Genomic DNA, 22,353 nt, shown 5'->3' on the forward strand with positions numbered 1-22,353 from the left:
TTATATTAAAGGATCACCAACTGAGATCGGGGCCCTATTGTGGTAGGCGCTGTACATGTACACAATAAGGGACAGTCCCTGCCCCCGAAGAGTTTACAGTCAAGCTGACAAGCACACGAGACAAGATAAAGGAAGGTTTATTATCCCCATTTTGGGGAGCTTAGAGAGACAGAGTGACATGCCCAAGGTCACACAGTGGAGTCTATAGCAAAGTCAGGAATGAACTGGTATTTAGATACCAAACCAAAGACTTAATCACAAACCAATCAACCAATATTGTTCTCAAGGAACAATGCGTGTGTCCCAAAGTGTGAAATGTGCCATTTAAAACAGTGTTTTTTAATCACACTGTCAGCTAGACCTTTGCTGAGCAGAACGAAACACAACAGTAAAAACACCAGAGGCCGTGAGAGTCTTGTCTAGCACTCCCATAGTTGCTCCCAGCAATGGAGCAGCACCCATATTAACAACAGTGGGAAATTTCTGGGCCAATAAGTCGAGTGAAGAAATCCTCCCAAAAGGAGCCAAATCCAGCATTCTGCCCACTACTCCCAACTGCACACATTGACAACCATGACAGCAGCTCCTAGTGCCTCAAACATAGGTGAGATAAGAAATAAGATGCTGGCAGAGTTAACCCAGACTAAGGTGGATTTTTAAGCATGGGGGATGGGAAAACATGAGAAAATTTGAAAGAACTGAGATTTATTTTGGTGCTTTGGGAAAAAAAGACATGCTGGGGGTGTGCTATTCTATTCTGCTCTGCTTTTATCATTATTTTTTTGTATTGTGATAGCACCTAGGACCCCTGGGCATGGACCGGGACCCTATTGTGCTAGGGGCTGTACAAACACAGAACCAAAAGACGATTCTTGCCCCCCCCCCCCCGAGAGATGACCATCTAATAAAACAAGAGACAGCAGCTGGAGACAAAGCCAGGTGGGGGAAGCACAAGGAAACAATGAAACATTGGTCGGAATGATAGGCAGCGGTCTTAGTATGCCAGCTGCCTAACTACTGCCAGTTAAAAGTGGCTTGGGGGTGGGAAGAAAAGAGGAGAATCTCCCTCCCCCCAGAGCAATTGGATGGATCTAGAGGATGGATCTAGACTGTTCTCAGTGGTACCAGATAACAGAACAAGGAGCAATGGTCTCAAGTTGCAGTGGGGGAGGTTCAGGTTGGATATTAGGAAAAACTTTTTCACTAGGAGGGTGGTGAAGCACTGGAATGGGTTACCTAGGGAGGTGGTGGAATCTCCTTCCTTAGAGGTTTTTAAGGTCAGGCTTGACAAAGCCCTGGCTGGGATGATTTAGTTGGGAATTGGTCCCGCTTTGAGCAGGGGGTTGGACTAGTTGACCTCCTGAGGTCCCTTCCAACCCTGATATTCTATGATTCTATCTATCCAGAAAGCATCTACAACACTGTATGTGCCAGGGGGTTAGGCGTGTCAGATAGGGATGCTTTTAAACATAGGTGCTGCATCTCCTGGCTTGAAGTGGTTTCCATTACACACAGCGTTTACAGTTTGGTTCAATGGCTCTCAGCACACACCCACCCACCACACTACACACATTGTTCCAGGACCCCTGCTTTTAAACATTGCAGTATGCTGATAGGAACTGGCCTCATGTGGTATTTCTCATCTGAATGTTCTGTGGCTTGGATGCATATTATTCAGACCCTTCATTGAGAGTCCCTTTTTGCTAGGTAACCTCAGCCTAACCCTGCACGCTGCGGACTGCGGACCCGAATGGGTCAGGTCAGAGCAGCCTCCCATCATCCCCAGCCTCACTGCGAGCGCCAGACCAGCGCAGCGACCCAATTAGCGACAGGACCGCGGGGCCACAAAACAGCTGTCACGAATCACGCCTTGCCTCAGCTCAGAACCTGCACCAGTGCCCCGAGGACAGGCAGCCCCCGCGCTGCAGGGCTCCGCCGGGGCTGCCGTTGTTTTCGGCTCTGGCAGAGAATGAATGACCCGGCTCCGCCTGCAAATATCTGCTCTCTGCGGTGCATCCCTGCGGGACGGATCTGCTGCGAGCAGGGCGCCGCGGCCACTTGCCCCCCGGTCCCTGGGGCTGCAGCGCGCCGCTGAGCGGAGGCATTAGGCGCCCGCTTGCAGGAGCGCGGGGGGGGGGGCGCGCGCGGTCCCCGCCGATCGGGGATCCCGGGATTCTCCGCCCGCCGGCTCGCGCGGGCCCCGCCCCCTCCCGTGTCCATGGTAACGGGCCGTACACACGGGCGGGCGGCATGATCTGGGAGTGGGAGCTGACAGGTGAGCAGAGCCGTGTCCAGCCGGGGCACCTCCGTGGGGGGGGGGGTGCGGGCTCCCCTGCCCGCCTCCAGGCCCGGCCACTTCCGGGGGGCTCCCCTGCCCACCTCCGCCCCGGCACCTCCCCGGGGGGCTCCCCCTGCCCATCTCCGGGCCCGGCCACTTCCGGGGGGCTCCCCCTGCCCGCCTCCGCCCCAGCACCTCCCCGGGGGGCTCCCCTGGCCATGCCCAGCACGGGCTCCTCTGCCCGCCTCCGCCCTGGGCAATTCCCGGGGGGCTCCCCTGGCAGTGCCCAGCATGGCCTCCCCTGCCCGCCCCGAGCCCAGGCACCTCCCGGGGGCCTCCCCTGGCCATGCCCAGCGCAGGCTCCCCGTCACTGCTGAGCAGATCACACCCCATGCAGTGGAGGCAGGTCCCCACTTGCTTGTTCTAACTACATCTTTGTTGTTTCTTGCATCTGTAGCTGTACAGAAGAGAAACTCGTTTGGATCATGTCAAAGGAGGAAAATTTTCCCCTTTCACCATGCCCCAGACAGACTGGGGAACCAGCTGGTCCCCATCCTTGGGGACCCCTATCGTGGGCCCGGGAGTTACGACAATGAAGAGGTGAGTCGTTCTGCAATAGAGCTATTCCCATCCCAGGGTAGTAGGATGAAGTAGCAGCTTGTGTCACCAACCAAGATTGAGGCTCATATGGGCTGGGGGCTGCACATATATTTAATTAGACAGTCCCGGCCCTGGAAAACTGTCTATAGAGACAAGGGGAATTTTTTTCAAGAGCACATAAGTGACTTAGGAGTCTAAGTCCCATTTTCAAATCAAATGTGACTTAGGCTCCTTAAGTCTCACTGAAAGTAAAACACTTTAAAAAATTGTACCCAATAGAAACAAAAGAAGGCATTATTATCCCTCATTTTCCAGCGGAGGCACAGAAAGAATTAAGTGACTTCCCCTGAGTCACACACAGAGGCTGTGACACAGCCAGGAATTGAATCCACATCTGATTCCCTGCCTCCTGCTTTAATCACAAGACCATCCCACCTGTGACAGTGAAAATTGAAAAAAGGCCTTTTCTTGAGATAAGAGACTTTAATAACAATTTGGTCTCTAGCTGCTCAAACGCATTAAACCTTAAACTGATGTGAATGACGACATAACTGGCACTAAGCACGCTTCTGCTTTTTACATACAGAGGAGTAGCATGGTATATGCCTTGACTCATAAACCAGAGAGCATCAAAGGTTACGTACTGGGAGCAAGAACATCCCTACGTTTCCCACCAGATTGCAAGGTAAGGAAAGCACTCTCTACTGTGCGTCAAGGCTGCTGTGGGTGGTTAAAAAAATGAATGCACTGTAATTCCATCACAAGTGCCTGCAATATGTATGCCCAATTTCCATTCACTTTGCTGGCTACTGCAGATATTTGATGACAGAATTAAGCACGTAGGACCAGATTTTCCAAAGCATCCCTCCCTCCATTTAAGCACCTAAATAAGTGGCCCGATTTTCAGAATCACTGAGCATGCTGGGTGCGCATTGGATGCTGAGCTCTTTGGCAATTCTGGTCCCTGGTTCACCCAAATTTAAAAGGAGTCTCTGAAATTTTTTGGGGAGAAAATACATTTTCATTTACTAGTCACAGCTCTATAAAAATAAGAGAGAGTTCTACAAGGATTGCTAGTTTAGAAATTTATTCACTCTGGGTGAAATTCACCCTTGTGCTGAAGGCTAGCTCCATTCACCACTTAAATTCCACCTAAGAAACAGAAATTAAGTGATGGATGGATCTTATGCTGATCCTCTGCCCAGTGTTGAATTTCTCCCTCGGTTGCATATATATATTTCATTATAGATTACTCTGATATGCTGAAGTGTGGGGAAATTATTCAACTATCCCCTCTCTACAGCTGATAAAGTAACCAAAAACAAGGAAATCTTCTGTCCCCTTGATTGCATGAACTTCTTAACCTGCTGAAGTAGCTCTGTGTCCTTACCTTCCTCAACCAAGAGAATGTTTATCAGAAATAGATGCTGTTTATGAATTACAGATGGTGTCTAGAAACAATGGTGATGGGCACTTCAGAAATAGAGTGGCTCAGTTAAAGGGACAAACACAGACCAAACTCTGGATGCTCGGTAATTGCAGGTTTCCACAGAAATACCCTACATACCTTCAGATCCCTTCATTGCTCCCAGAAGATAATAATTTTAGGAGCGATAGGGCACATACCGATATAAGATTAGTAGGAAAATTTCATAGATGCCTCCAAGAAAACTGCCCGGCTTTAAGGTTTGTGCTTTTTGGCCAAAGCATCTCTAGCAATCCAAAAACAGAACAAAATTACAGAATTCCCAAAATATATGGGTCCTGTTCTGATTCTTATTTACACTCAAATCACTTTAAACGGCTTTAGCAGTGTGCGTACATTTACATTTACAATCACTTTAAGGCCCCTTGACATCGTCAGAGCAGCCAGACTTTAAATGAGCATCAGGCCCCCGGTGCTAACTTTTTTTTTCTTTTCTTTTCTTTTTTAATCTGCTGCCTTATAAATAGACTGAGACTCCTGGCCCTGGAACACACCAATCAGCATGGGGCAAAGACCGAAAGTTCCAGCCTGCCTACGCCCCATTTTCCGTCAAGTCATCACGATTTTCACAGAAGGCTCTGGATAGAGAGCTTTTCCCTGGGTACCATAAATCTGTTTCTCACTCCTTTAGTAGCAAGGTAAAAGCCCGCCTAGACATTAAGGGGTAGCATTGCAGAGGCACAAATGGGAGGTAGGCAACTGCGTGCTCGAACCGCCTTGTGTTGTGTATCTTGAAAATCTCACAAGGAGCAAAGCAGTGGAGAATGAGGCCCAAAATCCTGCTTTCATAAAATAGAATGTAAATTTCAATTTAACCACAGAACAAAACCACAAAATCTTTTGGCACAACTTGGTGAAACTGAGTCTCCACTCAAGATAAGCTCAGGGCTCGAATAGCAAGGGTGCTAAACGTGTTAGCATTAAAGCCCACTGACTGAGCATGATAGAGGAAATTGCACAGCATCAGTGCTGACCTACATCAGCCTCCAGTTAGTGTCTTAAGTTCTTCATTTGCATGAGCATTAAAAAACTGCCCCATATTCACCAATAGATTGGAAAAAATAGCAAGGTTATGGTGATCTCCAAAAAATACTTCTGGAAACAGAAACACTATGCAACAGAAAAAGCTTAAAGTTAAAGCTGCTATTGCATATATATATTTTAGTGGACAAAGTCAGCTTTTGTGGGTTGTAGCCACAATCTGCAGCGGAACAGTCTGATTTCTGTTGCTTTATTTAGATCATAGTCAGACAATAAATATTCACAGCAAAAGAGAGACACTATGTTGTCTGTTTTACATATCTCCTTTTCACATGGTATGTTTAGAAGCATGCCTTTAGAAATCAGCATCCATGAACCTCTCTCCACTATGAATTTGTTGCAGGGGTCTCTCATTTTTTTTCATCTTTTGACATGTTTGCAGTGTACCTTGAGTCTGGTGGAAGGACTGGATCAAATACATAGAGGTCAAATACAGACAGCAGAAATGTAACCAGGGACTGCCCCAATAGCAATGCCTAATCTATTTCATAAATGATCTGGAAGAAGGGTAAACAGTGAGGTGGCAAAATTTGCAGATAATCCAAAACTACTCAAGATGGTTAAGTCCCAGGCAGACTGCGAAGAGTTACAAAAGGATCTCACAAAACTGGGTGACTGGGCAACAAAATGGCAGATGAAATTCAATGTTGATAAATGCAAAGTAATGCACATTGGAAAACAATCCCAACTATACATATAAAATGTTGGGGTCTAAATTAGCTATTTCTACTCAAGAAAGGGATCTTGGAGTCATTGTGGATAGTTCTCCGAAAACATCCACTCATCTATCCGCGGCAGTCAAAAAAAAATGAACAGAATGTTGGGAATCATTAAGAAAGGGATACAGAAAACATCATATTGCCTCTATATAAATCCATAGTATGCCCACATCTTGAATACTGCGTGCAGATGTGGTCACCCCATCTCAAAAAAGATATATTGGAATTGGAAAAGGTTCAGAAAAAGGTAACAAAAATGATAAGGGGCATGGAACGGCTTCCGTATGAGGAGAGATTAATAAAACTGGGACTTTTCAGCTTGGAAAAGAGATGACTAAGGGGGGATATGATAGGGGTCTATAAAATCATGTCTGATGTGGAGAAAGTAAATAAGGAAATGTTATTTACTCCTCATAACACAAGAACCAGGGGTCACCAAATGAAATTAATAAGCAGAAGGTTTAAAAAAACCAAAAGGAAGTACTTTTTCACACAACGCACAGTTAACCTGTGGAACTCTTTGCCAGAGGCTGTTATGAAGGCCAAGACTATAACAGGGTTCAAACAAGAACTAGATAAGTTCATGGAGAATAGGTCCATCAATGGCTATTAGCCAGGATGGGCAAGGATGGTGTCCCTTGCCTCTGTTTGCCAGAAGCTGGGAGTGGATGACGGGGCGGATCACTTGATGATTACCTGCTCTGTTCATTCCCTCTAAAGCACCTGGCATTGGCCACTGTCAGAAGACAGGATCCTGAGCTAGATGGATCTTTGGTCTGACCCAGTATGGCCGTTCTTATGTAATGACTACCCAAGATTTAGAATCCCAGTATGATGAACCAAAGACCGTATCATACACATCTCCCAGTGGATCAATGTGGCACTTGTAAATCAGCAGAGTATAAACTCCATGTCTAAATCAGTTGCAGAAATGAGATATATTTTGTGTTCATCTTCCTTTAGACCTGGAACTTATGAAGCAGACAAGCTGCCACATAAGAAAATCACCTGGCCAATGAAGTTTGGGTCTCCAGATTGGTCTTTAGTACCAATGCCAGAGAGGAGGACTCTGAGAACAGAGGTATGGAATTTATGTATAGGTATCCACATAGTTATTCTTTACTCTTGAGATGGGACTTGGTTGATCAAGGCATCAGACAAAGGAAATCGTATGGATACCCAGAGGGACGAATGTCATTCTCCCTGTGCAGCATGCTGTACATACAGAAAGAGAGGAAAATTGCTAGAAATCCAAGGGGCTTGGAAGCAATGGGAAGGAAACATGACTGTTAATGAAGTTACAGTTGGGCATGCAGGGACTAATTTATGAAGAATGGGTCTGCAGAGAGGACTGAAACAGTAAACTGTAAGTTATCTAGGACAGGACAATTCTGGGCTAAGGACATAAGGAACCTCATAAAGGGGGGAGGGATAGCTCAGTGTTTTGAGCATTGGCCTGCTAAACCCAGGGTTGTGAGCTCAGTCCTTGAGGGGGCCATTTAGGGATCTGGGACAAAATCAGTACTTGGGCCTGCTAGTGAAGGCAGGGGACTGGACTCCATGACCTTTCACTGGTCCCTTCCAGTTCTGAGATAGGTATACCTTCATTTTTTTTTTTTTTTATTATATGCTAGTGCAATGTCTCATGTTTCCTCTAATGCTAATCCACATAGAGGCTAATACTGCTAGCAGCTAATGAGAGTTAGTCCTGTAACTCAAGTGATAGAGATTCAATGTTCAATCCGCACTCATGACCCACACTGGGGCTTCTTAAACTTGCCTATTGCTTTCAACGCTGTTTTACAATGTGCTCGACTTTTAAAAGCTGTTACGTCCATCAATATTTATTTCTATTTTAGCTGATTACAGATAAAGAATTCAGGAAACATCGGAATCGATTGGCCTACTTGAGCTTATACTACAGCTGAATAGTTCTACCCATCAGAGAGTATCTTTTCCTTCCCAGTTAAGCTTCTCAGTTCTGTTTTTAGCGGCACCAAGAATCGGGGTGTATGCTATGCTATGTATGCTCTGCTATGCTACTCTGACTCCAAAATCAGGCTGCTTCATAAAGAACTAATCAGTGTTTACATTAGGGTTTAATTGGTGTCATTTCATTAAAAAAAAAAAAAAAAAAAAAAAAAAAACAATGTCAGGTTTAGAACATGCTCCAGTGTCAAAGTGGATGTCTCCTCTGTGTGTGTGGGCGGAGTTTAAATAACAGTATAGCTTTTGATGCTAATGGGTTTGATTCTCTATTGGGTCTTGCTCTGTGATTGACAGTAGTGAACGGTGAGTGTAAAAGGCTAGCAAATCAGAATGTGCAGGAATAAGCAAAGTAGTGGAGGATCAGGCCCAGTGGCTATATTTGGAATGGCAGTAATAGTGTTGGTGCTGCGTTTCCAGCCAGCAGCAGGTGGTTATGTTCACCTAATAAGCCTGAGGCTCCTAGTCATGTAGATTGAAATCAACAGGAGTTAGGCTCCTAAATGCCTTTTAGGTTCTGGCCCATACCACTTGTTGCTCTTTCACAGAGATTGCAATGGAAGACAGATGCTGCCAGAAGGTCATTGGCTGTGGATCTAGAAATTCTGCTTAGTGTTAATGAAAAATAGAAGGTGGTGTTGTTGTTTTTTTAGCAATGTCCTGCATATTGGAAGACCCTAGAGATGCAAGCTGCCCCAGGGCATATCTATAGTACAAGCTGGAATTCATGACATTTATGTGTTTGGGGGGAAAAGTTAGGAAGAGGTTGAAGATGCACTTTTGTCCATTTCCTTTATTCTTTCTTCCCACTTCCTTGCATACTTGCAAGTCTTTCAAAGAATAAATGGATTTTGAAACTAGTAATTCCACCACTGGGATGATCCTCCAACATTGATACCCCCGTCTAGTCACAAGCTCTCCTGCCGCTTCCCCAAAAGGAAATAAATAAAATCTAGCAAAAAAAAAAAATAGAAAAAAAACCAATCCCAAGCAGAGCTTTTACCCAGACAGAGAAAAGTGCCAGAAATTCCATAAAGTCCATTGGAGACTTAGTTATTGATACTGATTTTACATGGAAGGTGCTCAGATGTACGAGGGACAACAGTATAAAACCCTACGATGGATAGATAATTTCCATGCCAGGCAGGGATTTTCTGAAACCATTATAATACAAGGGTAATCCCTTGTCACACTAAAGCTGGCAGGTTATAGCTCCGAACGCAGAGGCTTTAGTGGCAGTTGCTGATATTTCTTAAGCAAACTGTTATCAGTCCTCATAGTAACTCTGCTTCCTCTTATTACAACATCACACTCAGAAATGCGTAGTTTTTTCTTGATAGCATAATTTATCTAAATTCATTCTAGGAAATCAGGGGCAAGGAGGTAATGTTTGTGCATAGTGTGGGAAGTCCCATTATGCCGGTCACTATATTGTTTTCATACATTTATTCGGAAGCCACGGACTTCAGTGCATTTTCGTTTGTGCAACAGCTGCAGTACAACATTCATGGGATTGCTACTCTTCAGTAAAGTTACAGGAATTCACCTGGAAGTTTGTGCACAGGTCACATTACTGAGAGCCTTCACACTCATAGGGAAAAAACTCAGCTAGTGAACGTACCAAGTCAGCTACATAAAATCTTTCAGATATTCTCTCAACGGAGGAAGCTTTCCAGAGGGTTAGATTGATTTATTTTAGTGTGTTAGATTTCTTTAGGACTTGTGGAATTAAAATTACACACTCTTTTAGCTTTAATCTTTCCTCAGAACCCTTGGGATTTATGACATTATTATTATTATTATTAAATATTTACCTCACTCAAGGGCCACTTGCCAAGCAGAGCCCCATTGTGTTAGGCACAAACACTGGCATCTCACCTGGACCAAGATGGTGAAGTGATGCTTGTCCTCGGGGGGGCAGCCCCTAAAACATGTTCAAAGCCCAGGTCGATCCCATCAAACCCATACTGACGGAGGTACCCAATGACGGAGTCGATGAAAGTTTTGCGGCTAGTGACTGTGGCCACCATGGTAGTGAACCTGGGAAGAACGGATTTCTTAGTTAGGCTGGAAAACCATCCTCACTTTGACTCCCAACCCTACTATTCATCAGCAGCGATTCCTCTGTCTATTTTCCTGGTCACCTCTTTTGTAAATGCAGCTCCCTGCCTTCACAGCCCAAGTCAGTCTCCCTTTCATTGTCTCTGCCATCATCTTCATCTGTCATCAGAATTGCATATGGTACACAAGTGTCTCTTTCACCATTGTCATCACCTTCAACGTTCCCTTTGTGCCGAGCCATATGCACCCCATTTAGGCCCCCAAAGAGAGGGCTTATTTGGTGCTGGCCCTCTGGACAGGGGTAAATTTCATCTTTGGAACATAAGTGCCACATGAAGACTCTTTGAATTTAATTTTGAAAATTGAAAAAAAAACTGGTCGGTTCTATAAATCAGAGTAATAAAATAAATAATAATAATAATAAATTGACCAGTGACAGAAACATCACATAAGACATAACAGACAAATATCATCAAAACACAGCCTGACACATTGCCCCCACATAGCCAGAAAGATGGTATCAAGCCCTCATTTTCCTCCCACTCCAGTTCTGCTGCTAAAGTAGGTATCGACTGGTGATTTTGTCACTCCCCTTTTGCCTACCACTGGAGAGGGATATACAGCTGATCCGTGAGTTGCAGAACTTGTATGGGATGTGTGGGCCCCAAAGCAACGGTACCCCATCTGCCTCTTGCTTTGCTTGTACTGAACATGTGTACCTGAGCAAGTTATATAAGAAAGAGCTGAAGGTTTTCTATAGAGGGGCGATCAATACAGTATTACCATAATGCACAAGATGCCAAGAACTAATGCAAGTGACCTTCACAGGAATGGAAAACAGTTACCTTGAGATTACATATGGCCCAATCTCTACAGCCACTGGACTCTCCCGTACCTGCTCTATCAACCACTCCTCCTTGGCGCAGACACCGTGCCACCACTGTGCAAATGCTGTTATCTGAAAGGCCCAGGTTCCCTCTTGTGCGCTTGAACTTGCTTTAGAAAAAGATGGAAGAATTCACTGGAGAAGAGCTAGCCAGCCACTGGGAGCAGGGCCGGCTCCAGGCACCAGCATTCCAAGCAGGTGCTTGGGGTGGCAATCTGCAAGGGGCTGCCTGCTGACCTGGGAAGTGAAAGTCGGACACGAGCAATGGCCCGTCTAGTCCAATATCCTGTCCCCAACAATGGCCGGTACAGCAAGTGCTTCAGAGGAAGGTGCAAGACACCCTACAATAGGCGTTGATGAAATCGTAAAATAGCTCATCTTTGTGGTGTTGGAAGGACAACTGAAGGGAATTCATACGGTGCCGCAAACACAAAGCAAATCACTCTCATGAATGAGGCAATATTGTCTTGCTTTTGGTTGCATTTATTTAGAACCGAGGGGACTCCAAGAGTGCTTACTATAGGAATGCTACAGCATTTTGAGACACATTAAATCAGGGTTCCAAAGCAAAACGTGCACAGCATATTTTATGCAACCCCAAAATTCAGAATCAATGCAGTACTGAAATGGGATAGCCAGGCTACGTGATCTACTGAAAGCCTGGATCTGAACTCTTTCTGGTCCCACCTCTGGATACCCCAAATTTCTGGGCTGTTGATAGTTTTAGTTTGACCCACTACAGAGATATGGGCTAGATCTAGATGTTGAATTTCACCAGAGTTTGGAGGTTTGGGGACAAAGGGGCTTGGAGCTAGGTCTCTCTTGGTATATTGCATACATAATTAGAAGGTTCATACATAGACTATGGCAGCATATGGAACGGGTCTGAAGGACCAGAATGAATGCAGTAACTTCTGCTCCACAGCCAGAATGTCGGCTTGGCCCTTGCATCCTGGTACACAGTGGCAGCTTTGTCAGCACAAGATTTATTTACAGGTGTCTGAATCCAAAAAAAGCAGATTAGGAAAAACAGATTTTAGTCGTTTCTGCAACTAGGGCCTGATCCAACCCCCATTAAACTCAATAGAAAAACGCCCCTTGACTTCAGTGGACATTGGATCAGGTCCCTGGACAATAAATTTGATGTTTCCCTCCCTGCTAGGCTCCTTCCTTGTCCAATGATTTGGCTCTCAGTTTCCAAGGAGAGCCTTCAGCTTCCCTACAAGAGGGTTGGCTCCTGCACCACAGAAAGAGCCAGTGAAGTCATCCATGCCAAGAACCCAAACCATGGCTCCTCCGTAGCGCTTCTCCTTCAGGAACTGTGTCTGCAGAAAAAGAACAGACAGCTATGTGCAACGTCCACTGCTATTTAAAACTGGCATGTAGTAATGTGCCTTACGGAACAACATTGAATTGGGAGGGGGGTGGCTCAGATGACCTCTAGGAGGTATTTTCCATCTCTAACTTTGTCTCCATTGATACCAGATAACCAGAAATTGTTTCAGAGGAAGCATAGTATCTGCTAGGCAATAAAGTGGCCCATGCAAATACATTGACAGTCATAAACGAAAAGGCCCCAGTGTGCAGCACACCAGCCATATGTGCCCAGTGCAGCAAGAATGTACCGAGCAGACTTCAGTGGAATATATGCAGGATCATCCTTGTGTGGTGGAGCCACCTGGGATTGTTAAGAACAGGTGAAACTTACTCTAAGCTCCTGTTATTTCCAGTTGTGCCTGTCTAACCAATCACAGTGCAGGCCTTGCCAGTGCAGAAATTCATTTCTCCATAGAGGTTTCTATAGTATTTTAGTGCAATTTCAATTATATAAACTTTAGGAAGAAACGTAATGTCTCCACTTGAGCTCTCTGTCTTCTTCCTCGTGAGCCCTACCACTCCATTCCTAACAAGGTCTGCTCAGAGGACAACATCCCCAGCTGGTGTAGATTGACCTCATTCCACTGAATTCTAGGGGGCCACACTGATTTACATCATCTGAGGACTTGGCCCCTGCCTTTGCCCGGAAGTTGGCATTGTCTCATCTACTAAGGGACACTTATGTTCCTGTTTCCAAGGCTCTCTAATGAGGGTCTCATGAAGATGACAAGAACCCACCTTGATCTCAAAGCTCCTCTCATTGTCATATCCGACCCACTCTCTGTCTTTGAAGGCATATGGGACCTTCTGCGCTTCAATCCATCTGGTGGTGGCTCCTTTTAAGAATGTGCAAACCTGTGTAAATGAAAGTCATTAACAGCCAGTGAGCCAGATTCACTACATATGAGGACACAATTTAGTTTAAACAGAAAGTTGGGGGGCGGGGCAGAGATTACTTTTAAACAATCTATAGTCCTGTCCATTACAACAAATGTCTGTCGCATACAAGAAAAGTATAAAATAAAAAAGCAAATTTGCTCTATAAATCTTGTAGGGAGGAAGGATGGTACAGTGGTTAGCTCACTGGCTTGGGACCCAGGTTCAAGTCTCTGCTCCACCACAGACTCCCCGGTGTGACCTTGGGCAAATCTCTCTGTGCTTCAGTTTCCAATCTGTAAAAGAGGGATAATATCCCTGCCCTGCCTCACGGGGTGGTCAGGAGGACAAATACATTAAAGATAGGCGCTCAGACACTACGGTAATTGGGGCCATGGAAGAACCAGCAATAGATATAACTTGCTTGAAATGCTTACCTCAAAGTAAGCCAAGATGCCAGCTTCACGGGTATAGGCCCCAGGAGATCCACCCCCGGAAGCCGGAGCACCAACCCCAGTATTCGTAGTAGAAAGCTTGAAAGTTCGTCCGTACGTTGGGAATCCCATAATGAGTTTCTCAGCTGGGGCACCATTGTCCTGCCAGTATTTCATAGCATATTCCTGTAGGGAGAAAACCCTTCACAGTGACATGACTTTTACCCCAGACAAATACCCAACCCTGGGCCTGATCCATTGAAGTTGGTGGAAAGATTCCTATTGACTTTAATGGTCCTTGGATCTAGCCCTGTATTGTTATTTGTTTTCTTACACAGTTGTAGAAGGGAACTTTGTCATAGTCATCCGAGCCCTTGTGCAAGGGGCTGTTGTGTCCTGTAACAGACGCCCAACTTCCATGGAAGTCGTAGGTCATCACATTGATAAAATCGAGACTCCTAAATACAAACAAAACAAATGCCACAGTAAGGAATCAATTTCCTAAAAGACTAAGACCTCTTCACTTTGAAGGGCTTAAGAACACCCAGACTAAAGAAGTACAGGACAAGCTAGGTTGTGATAAAGACAGCAAGTCCTTCAGGATCATCCTTAGATATTGGATTATACCATTTGATGTAGAGAGGGGCCTAAACTGAAACCTTTCATCCAAACTCCCAAACTTTGGTGGTTTGGATAAAATTGACTAGGATCCAAATTAACCCTGGGGTTGATTTCATTGGATTATTCTTTAATGTGGATAGGAAAGAAGAGCAAGACAGACAAACCTTCAGGATTATTACCGAATGACATCTACTGGGACTGTATTAGTAAATGTAAAATCAAGCCAATGGACCCTACAGTGCACAGCCTTTTTCTTATGTTCTTACTAGCCACCTTGCAGAAATCATTTTGACTTACCTCCCCAGAGCAGCAACTTCATATCCAGCATCTATGGTGTCCTTACTGGAAGACACAGCTGCTGAAACCAACAGCCTTGCACGTCCTGTTCTTTGTCCTTCTTCAACAAAAGCTGCTACCATTTCCTACAAGTATAAAAAAAAAGAGCAACGGTCAGTCTTGTTCACTTGAGATAAAGAACCATCTCATGGGAATTAGGCCTTTTTTTAAATTTGCAAACATCTGCAAATAATTTGAATACCCCTAATGTTGTCTGTGATCACCCTTTATCTCATGTCAAAACAAGCACTTTTCAGGCACAACTGATAAGTTACAGGGCTACACGTCAGCAATTGGCTAAAACATTTCAATGACTTTGATGAGCTTTGGATCAGACTCTCGACAGTACTCCTGTACCTGAACCAAAATGGTGAAGCGATGCTTGTCCTCTGGAGGGCTTCCCCTGGAACCAGGATATTCCCAGTCAAGATCTAGCCCATCAAACTTATACTTGCGGAGAAAATCAATCACTGAATTGATGAATGTTTTACGATTAGCAGGTGAGGAAACCATGGCAGTAAATCTGGAAGAAATAATTTTTGTTTGACGATTGCATTATTAGCCCCACCCACTTTTAGTCCTCCAGTCTTTCCAGACAGCCAGATCCTGAGTTGGTGTAAATCAAGGTAGCTCCACTGACTTCAATGGCGTTATGTTGTTTTCCGCCAGCTGAGGACCTGGCCCATAGTTTCCATCATATCATCTATTATCTCGACAGCCTTATCTCTCTGCTGATGCCCAATGCTTTTTATTATTGTTTTTGTAATCAGATTTCTCTTCTCTAACCCTTTTTCCTTCATCTCTTCCTCCTCCATATCATTGCAACATTACCCTCCTCTTTTCATCATCTAACAATCCCATGCTCTGTGTGTCCCTAAATCTCTGAATGCCAGAAGCTGGTACTAGACACCAAGAGATGGATCACTCAATAATTGCCCTGTTCTGTTCATTCCCTCTGAAGCATTTGGCACTGGTCACAGGTGGGAGACAGGATACTGGGCTAGATGGACCATTGGTCTGACCCAGTACGGCCATTCTTACGATTTCACCACACACACACACACAAATTGATGAAAAAATGTTTCCAGCAATAATAATCAAAATTTACAGCTAGACCAAGTAAGGAAAATGCTGCCTGAGAACTTCTTAGAGTCAAAATCCAGTGATTTGGACTTCTGAATTAGGTTTGTTACAAATGTACTAACCAATGAATAGTCCAAACAGGTATGACTTGTTGATATAAGGACATGTGATGTTGGCAATTTGTGCTTTAAGAGTTAATAAAGCTTTAACATTTTGAATTTCAGCATCTACTGTCATTAAATAATTGTCTGACCCTCCCCCCCATAATTTCATGCAACTCTGAAATTTTAAATAGATAAAAATATTTAAAAATTCTTAAAAATAAACATTGATGTTATCCATCAAAATTATTTTAAAAAATATATCAAATTCTGCCAAGTCCAAATATATCCCATTATCTAGACTTCAGAATAATTATTATTATTATTTGTGTTGCAGTAGCATCTAGAGGCTCAAGACTGGTGCTCCATTGTACTGGGCACTGTATAAACACATAGTAAAAGTCAGTCATTGCCCCAAAGAATTTACAATCCAAATAGACAAGACAGACCAAGGGTATTAAGGGAAACTGAGGCATAGAGAGGGACGTGACTTGCCCAAGATCACGTAGCAGGTCAGTGGCGGAGCTAGGAATAGAACCCAAATCTCCTGAGGCCCAGCCCAATGTTCTGTCCAGCCAATCACCCTTCCTCTTCATGCAGTAAGAAATTACATGCTCTTATGGATAAAGCACTGGATTGGGACTCAGAAGAGCTGGGTTCTTTTCCTGACTCTGCCATTGCTCTGTTGTGTGACCTTAAGCAAGTCACTTCATGGTTCTGTGCCTCAGTTTCCCCATCTGTACAATGGGAATAATGATACTGACCTCCTTTGTAAAACGTTTTGAAATTTTCTGATGAACTAAGCATTATTATTATTGTTATTACTACTGTTCCCCTTGTCCTCTATCCCATATTGTGCGTTATACTTTCTCATTTTGATTGCCACTGTCTTCATTAACAATCAACACAACTGTTAAAGGGATATAGGACCCTCTTCCTTGCTGTCACCACCACCATCTTAAAAAATGAAGGGAAAAGTTCTTACTTTTGGGTACCAAAGCTTCCACCTCCAACAGCCAGGAGTGTGACAAGTTTCTTATTTCTAGAAAGCAGGAAAAAGTATTGGGGCGAAAAGATTAAGTGAACAAAATATATAAAGATGATATTAATTTATTTATTTTTTAAATCTATTGGCAGTTTTTAAACAATTTTCTCTATTCACACCTCCTTAGTGGAGTTACTCCAGGTTTACACCCCTCTGACTGAGGTCAGAACCTTGCCCATTATCCTTTGCTCATGACACTGAAGTCTACTGGCATGAAATTGATTTGGATTCACAGATTCAACACTGACACATCTAGAGATGGGTTTGAACAAAGGCCTGAAACTCAAAAAGCCCCTCAAAAATTTCTGAGGGGTTGAAGTCTGGATCTGAGTATCATAAGGGTCTTTCTGGAACTCCTGATTTGTACACCTCTTTGGTGTTGGGGAGGGTTGCAATGCAAACCCAGCTCTAAATTTTGCAGAGCAAACCCCTCTCTGTTTACTGTGTATCTTCACGGTATGATGAGGCAACCAGAATAATCTAAACCTGCCTTAAGCAGAATTTTAAACAACAATTATCAAGTGAACTATAAAGAAAACAACCCGTTTATTTCCTGTTTTGCTACTTGTTGATGAACAAAGACCAAAACTCTTGGGAAAGGTTTACATTTTGACTGGTTTTGTTTGTTTTTTCTTGGTTGTTGGGGCCCTGATTGTTCTTTATATTATAAATTCAGACCTTGTCTATCCTAGGAAACTCTGTGGACAGCCGGTGAACGAGCAGGGTTATAACATGAAAGATATCAGGGAAGATTAATTTTTCAATTGTTAGGGGAAATGATTTGTACTCAGACTGTATAAAAGTCTGGATTTGGTTTGTTTTTACTAACAGCTGTTTAACTAAATGCTCTTTTAAAAAAAAGGATTTTACAAACCCATTTCCCAATCCACATTTCTGAGTCACCCAAAAGTCCTTCAACTAAAAACTAAGGGAAAATATGATTTTGACATCCTGGTTATTTCTAAGAATAAAAAACAAGCAGGAAAAAAAAAACTTGAAACACAAGGAAGCAAAAAGGGGCACAAAACCCCATGTTAATCATATATAGGTCACCTTTAAATGAACTAGTTTTTAAAATCCTCTACACATTAGACGTTACTTACTTCTCCTTTAGGGCATTGAACTGCCTATAGAAGGTTTCATCATTCCATTCCACAGTGGTGATCTTATGGTTATCCATCCCAGCAAAAGCATAGATCAGGTGGGTACACAGGAATGGGTCCACATTTTCTGGAGTGTACTTGGCAGGTTCTGGCCTGTACTGAGACCAGTTAGTAAAGTAGCACACAAGTTTGTAGGCAGAGCCTGGTTAAAAAAAAAAAAAAAAAGAGCAAACAGTTGTACCAGTGGCGTTAATAATACATCATAGGTGGGATAAATCTAGTGATCTCATGGGCTGACAGCCACCCCAAAAACATGGCATGGCTACACAATCAACTGGTTAGAATTTGTGAGCCATGATCTCATCTGTATACACTGTATTAACGACTGATGTCTCAGGACTGTAACGTTGAAATCCCTACGTTGGGGGGAGGGGGGAGATTTTTAAAGATATTTAAGTGCCTAGTAAGATTTTCAAAAGCTCCAAAGCACCCAACTCCCAGGAAGTCAGACACCTCTCTACATCTTTAGGCACTGGCTTAAATACTTTAAAAATCTGGCCCAACATTCCTTGGCTACTAAGCACCAAACTATAAATGGAGTCAGTACTCCAGATTCCCATCAGTGCTTGTGCATGGTTCTCTTGCTTCCCAGTTCATAGCAGACAATCAGGGCCGGCTCTAGGTTTCTTGTTGCCCCAAGCAAAAAAAAATTTTGGCTGCCCCCCCACTGCACCCTCCTGCCGCCCCAGCTCTGGATCACTGGTAACTCGCTCCCAGGGCAGGTCATTCAGCAGGAATTTTGGATGTGCACAGAACACAGACAGGATTGGTTCCCATATGGTTACAGAACTGCAGTAAAGTGGAACAATTTTCAGCTTGTGTGATTGAAGGCTATCTGGATGTATATAATAAGACTGTCCTACATAAATGAGGAAAAGTTGAGGTGCCTTTATTATTCTTTTGTTCCATTCTTCGTTTCTATGGGGAATTTGCCAATGCAATATCACTGTCTTCCTTTTAAACAAATAAAATTAAACTTAAAAATAATAATAATAATAAAAAAGCAATGGCTGTTGAAAATAGCAATTCCAGTCCTAATAACCACTGGAAAGCATTTCTTGCTCAATTTATTCTACTTTTTCCTACAGCAAGTTACAGTGGATCAGTATATTTGATCTGGGAGAAATGAAGTAACAGCTGCCCAAATTGAGCTTGAAAACTCCTGAATTTTGAGGGTGTTCAAATCTGGAAGGCAGGTGCTGTATTCCCTTTCTGAATATTAGCTAAATCTGGAAAAGAAAAGTCAATTTCTGCTTCCATGGCTCAGAAGTGTAAATCCTCCTACGTGCCTGGTACTGTATCTAAAGCTGCCCAGTCTAGTAGAGCCTCCCCTCCCTTACTTTTCATTTTAAATTCTAGTGGAATCCACGTACCTGCCTTGCTAGGCTTCAGATAGAGAGGTGCAATGTCCATTTAGTCCACCCAATTCTTTCTTTGGGGGAGAGCCCAGGGCTGGGGCAGCAGGAGGTGCAAGTGGGGGCCAGAGCTGGGGCGGCAGGGGGTGCGGGTGGGGGGAAACCCAGGGCTGGGGCAGCAGGGGGGTGCAGGTGGGGGCCAGAGCTGGGGCAGCAGGGGGTGTGGGCGGGGGAGAGTCCAGGGCTGGGGCAACACAGGAGTGCAGGGGGAGCCCAGGCCTGAGGTGGGGGGGCGGCAAAAAAATCTAGAGCTGGCTCTGTTCCTACCATTTCCAGCAAGCTGCATCATGAGGTTTCAGTTCTACATTCCTTCGCCCTCCCTTTCCTGTTAATTGCAGCCGAGGGAATGCTGGGAAATGTAGTTCTTTCCCTGCTCCAGGGCTGGCTCTATAGGCAGGGAGCTAACCAAGGAACTACAGCTCCCAGGGCTCCCTGTTGGTTCTCAGCTCCCATGCTGGATTCTTGTGCCCCTGCAAATTTGCCACCCCAAGCACCTGCTTGCTTTGCTGGTGCCTAGAGCCGGCCCTGGGGGGGCCCCACGGGAGGGACGCATGGGGGGGGGTGGCAGGTGGAGGCCGGGGACCCATCCAACACTCCCCCGCTCCCTGACTGCCCCCCCCCAGACGCCCCTTACCATTCTGGCTCCACGTGTTTGCAAAACACGCTGCCCGGTGGGTCGGTTTGTGTGTTACACAGGGCTGCAGACAGAGGGAGGGGGGAGCAGGGGAGGGCTCTGGCTGCTGGAGGCCAATGGGAGCGGCTCAATCGGCCAAGCCGCCCAATCAGCAGCAGCACTCTGCATGGAAGGGAGGGAGGGAGGCGAGGGAGAAAAAAAACCCAGACATTTTAACTTTATTACCAATTCCTCCCAGACGGCTATTTAGAGACGTAAAAGCCGGACATGTCCCGGGAAATACGGACGGATGGTAACCCTATGTAAAGCATACACCAATTGCCCTAAGTTATACATACGTGCGTTCCATGTGGGAACATCAGGTTATTTTAAAGCTTCCCCACCCCTTGTCAAGACCATGTAACACTTTCTCATCTTTTGCCAGTCCTAAAGTCCATATTCAGCGCCTGATTTTACTCTCGCGCTGGTGTAAATCACGGGTAGCTCCTTTGAAGGCAATGGAGTTGCACCATTGGGAAAAGAGAATCATGTCATCAGTCTTTACTTAGGCAAAATTCTCATGAACTTCAGTGACAGTTTTGCCTGTATTAGGAATGGGTGAAAACTGAACAGGGACTTGGGGATTTGACCCATTATTTCTATTTATATTATCGGCCCCCAGACACCCAAACAGGGAACAAGACATTCTTACCCAGTTGCAACTGCACAAGAATGGCCAAGCCTGCAAACCAAATGAAAATGCATTAGAAAAAAAGTCAATCTGGTACTTTGTACTCTTGGCACCCATTCACTTAGGGTGAAATTAATTCCTGCGCAGAGGGGCCAGCACCATTTAAACCCTCCATTCGTGCCCTCAAAGTGCTGCATAGGCCTTCTGCACATGGGTGAATCTTACCAATTAAGCATAAGGTAGCCAAAATTCATTAGAGTAAAGTCTGTTCTGAAACGTCCCCATGTAGGATGCTGCTGTTTCATAGATTTTGAAGGCTAGAAGGGGCCATTAGAAAATCTAGTCTGACCTCCCGCATAACACAGTGTTAGAAAGGCTATAGATTTGTTTGAGTCTCATCTGCACCTTTCAATTTCTAGGCAAGGATTCCCCAAACTGTAATGGTTCAAATGTCATTGGGAGGGGATCAGATTTACTCACCAGCCCATAGCAGCATCTTCCCCACCTCAGCTTCAGATTTTGGCTTCAGGAATTATCTATAAATGGGAAAAAAAAAAAAAGACGTGTATAGGAAACATGGGAGCAACAATGGAAGTTGCTGGGTAGACAGGGTTCCAGGCAGCTGCCCGTGTTTCATACAACTCTTCTCAATACTGTATAAGTCTAGGTGACCCAGCAGCTGAAATTCCAGTGATCCCCAGTGCAACTGTTCCCAATGTTGTCCCCACTGTTGGAGCTGAACTGGACATAACAATGGAGTAAAATTTTAGAACGTGGTCCTAGTGCAGACAGGACTGAAACAGGAAAGAACAAATATTAGTGCTCTGCTAACAATAGTTTAAAAACACATCGGAATAACTGCAGCATCTATGCACACATAAAAGTGTATAATGTGCCGTTATCAGAAACATACGTGGACTTTCTCAATGCACTTGGCAAAAAATCTTTTTAAAACCAAACCTATAAAATAAACCATGCATTTTAAGTTACCTTTCCAGAGTCTCCTGTATCCCCAACTTAGATCCGTTGCCACAACTTACAATGCAACTCACAAAACAAAGCTAAAATGAAATGAACCCCTCCTTGATATGCCCTGCATACAACCACTGACCTGGCAAATTCCTGCAGCGTAACCCAGGGCAGCGATCTGCTGCTTTCTGCCGCCTGCCTCTGGCTATTATATAGACAGGAAGGTTATCCACTCCCATACAAATATACACACTGAGCTTGCATCTGTTAACTCCCCACTTCCTGAATTTTTCCCTCATAAACCCCAGGCTCAGACCAATGTTTTCAGGAAATAACCATAACAGAATTGCACCATAAAAAGGCAGCTGGTAAAACTTGTTCTAAAACAGTCACCAGCTTAGGTAAGAGCAGCAGTTCCAATCAATATTACCCCATTTACCAGGCCAGTCAGCGGCCCACTCACTCCTCCACAGCTTTTACATTGCATAAGGCAGCTAGAAAGAGCATAGAGCGCTCGCCAGGCATCATAGAACATGGTGAAATGTACCATGGCGCCATTAGTTTGCACTTTA

General features: G+C 44.4%; 2 protein-coding genes across 2 annotated transcripts; one reads left to right on the forward strand and one right to left on the reverse strand.

Annotated features, from left to right (window-relative positions):
• Positions 1-2,250: 2,250 nt before the first annotated feature.
• Positions 2,251-8,063, forward strand: LOC112118410 (protein pitchfork). Its single transcript, XM_024216699.1, has 6 exons — positions 2,251-2,275; positions 2,736-2,878; positions 3,465-3,563; positions 4,832-4,965; positions 7,088-7,205; positions 7,984-8,063. The coding sequence occupies exons 1-6, from the start codon at positions 2,251-2,253 to the stop codon at positions 8,050-8,052; spliced, it is 588 nt and encodes a 195-aa protein (XP_024072467.1). The 3' UTR covers positions 8,053-8,063.
• A 4,088-nt stretch (positions 8,064-12,151) lies between these two features.
• On the reverse strand, positions 12,152-21,950 carry LOC112118409 (acidic mammalian chitinase-like). The gene is made up of 11 exons (XM_024216698.3): positions 21,924-21,950; positions 21,293-21,348; positions 20,834-20,863; positions 18,034-18,235; positions 16,871-16,927; positions 15,059-15,224; positions 14,663-14,787; positions 14,079-14,202; positions 13,748-13,930; positions 13,173-13,289; positions 12,152-12,382 (listed from the first exon to the last, which is right to left on the reverse strand). The coding sequence occupies exons 2-11, from the start codon at positions 21,306-21,308 to the stop codon at positions 12,248-12,250; spliced, it is 1,155 nt and encodes a 384-aa protein (XP_024072466.1). The 5' UTR covers positions 21,309-21,348; positions 21,924-21,950; the 3' UTR covers positions 12,152-12,247.
• Positions 21,951-22,353: the final 403 nt, after the last annotated feature.

This window comes from Terrapene carolina, unplaced genomic scaffold, assembly GCF_002925995.2.
Source record: "Terrapene carolina triunguis isolate 2854851 unplaced genomic scaffold, T_m_triunguis-2.0 Scaffold198, whole genome shotgun sequence".
Classification (NCBI taxonomy): domain Eukaryota; kingdom Metazoa; phylum Chordata; order Testudines; family Emydidae; genus Terrapene; species Terrapene triunguis.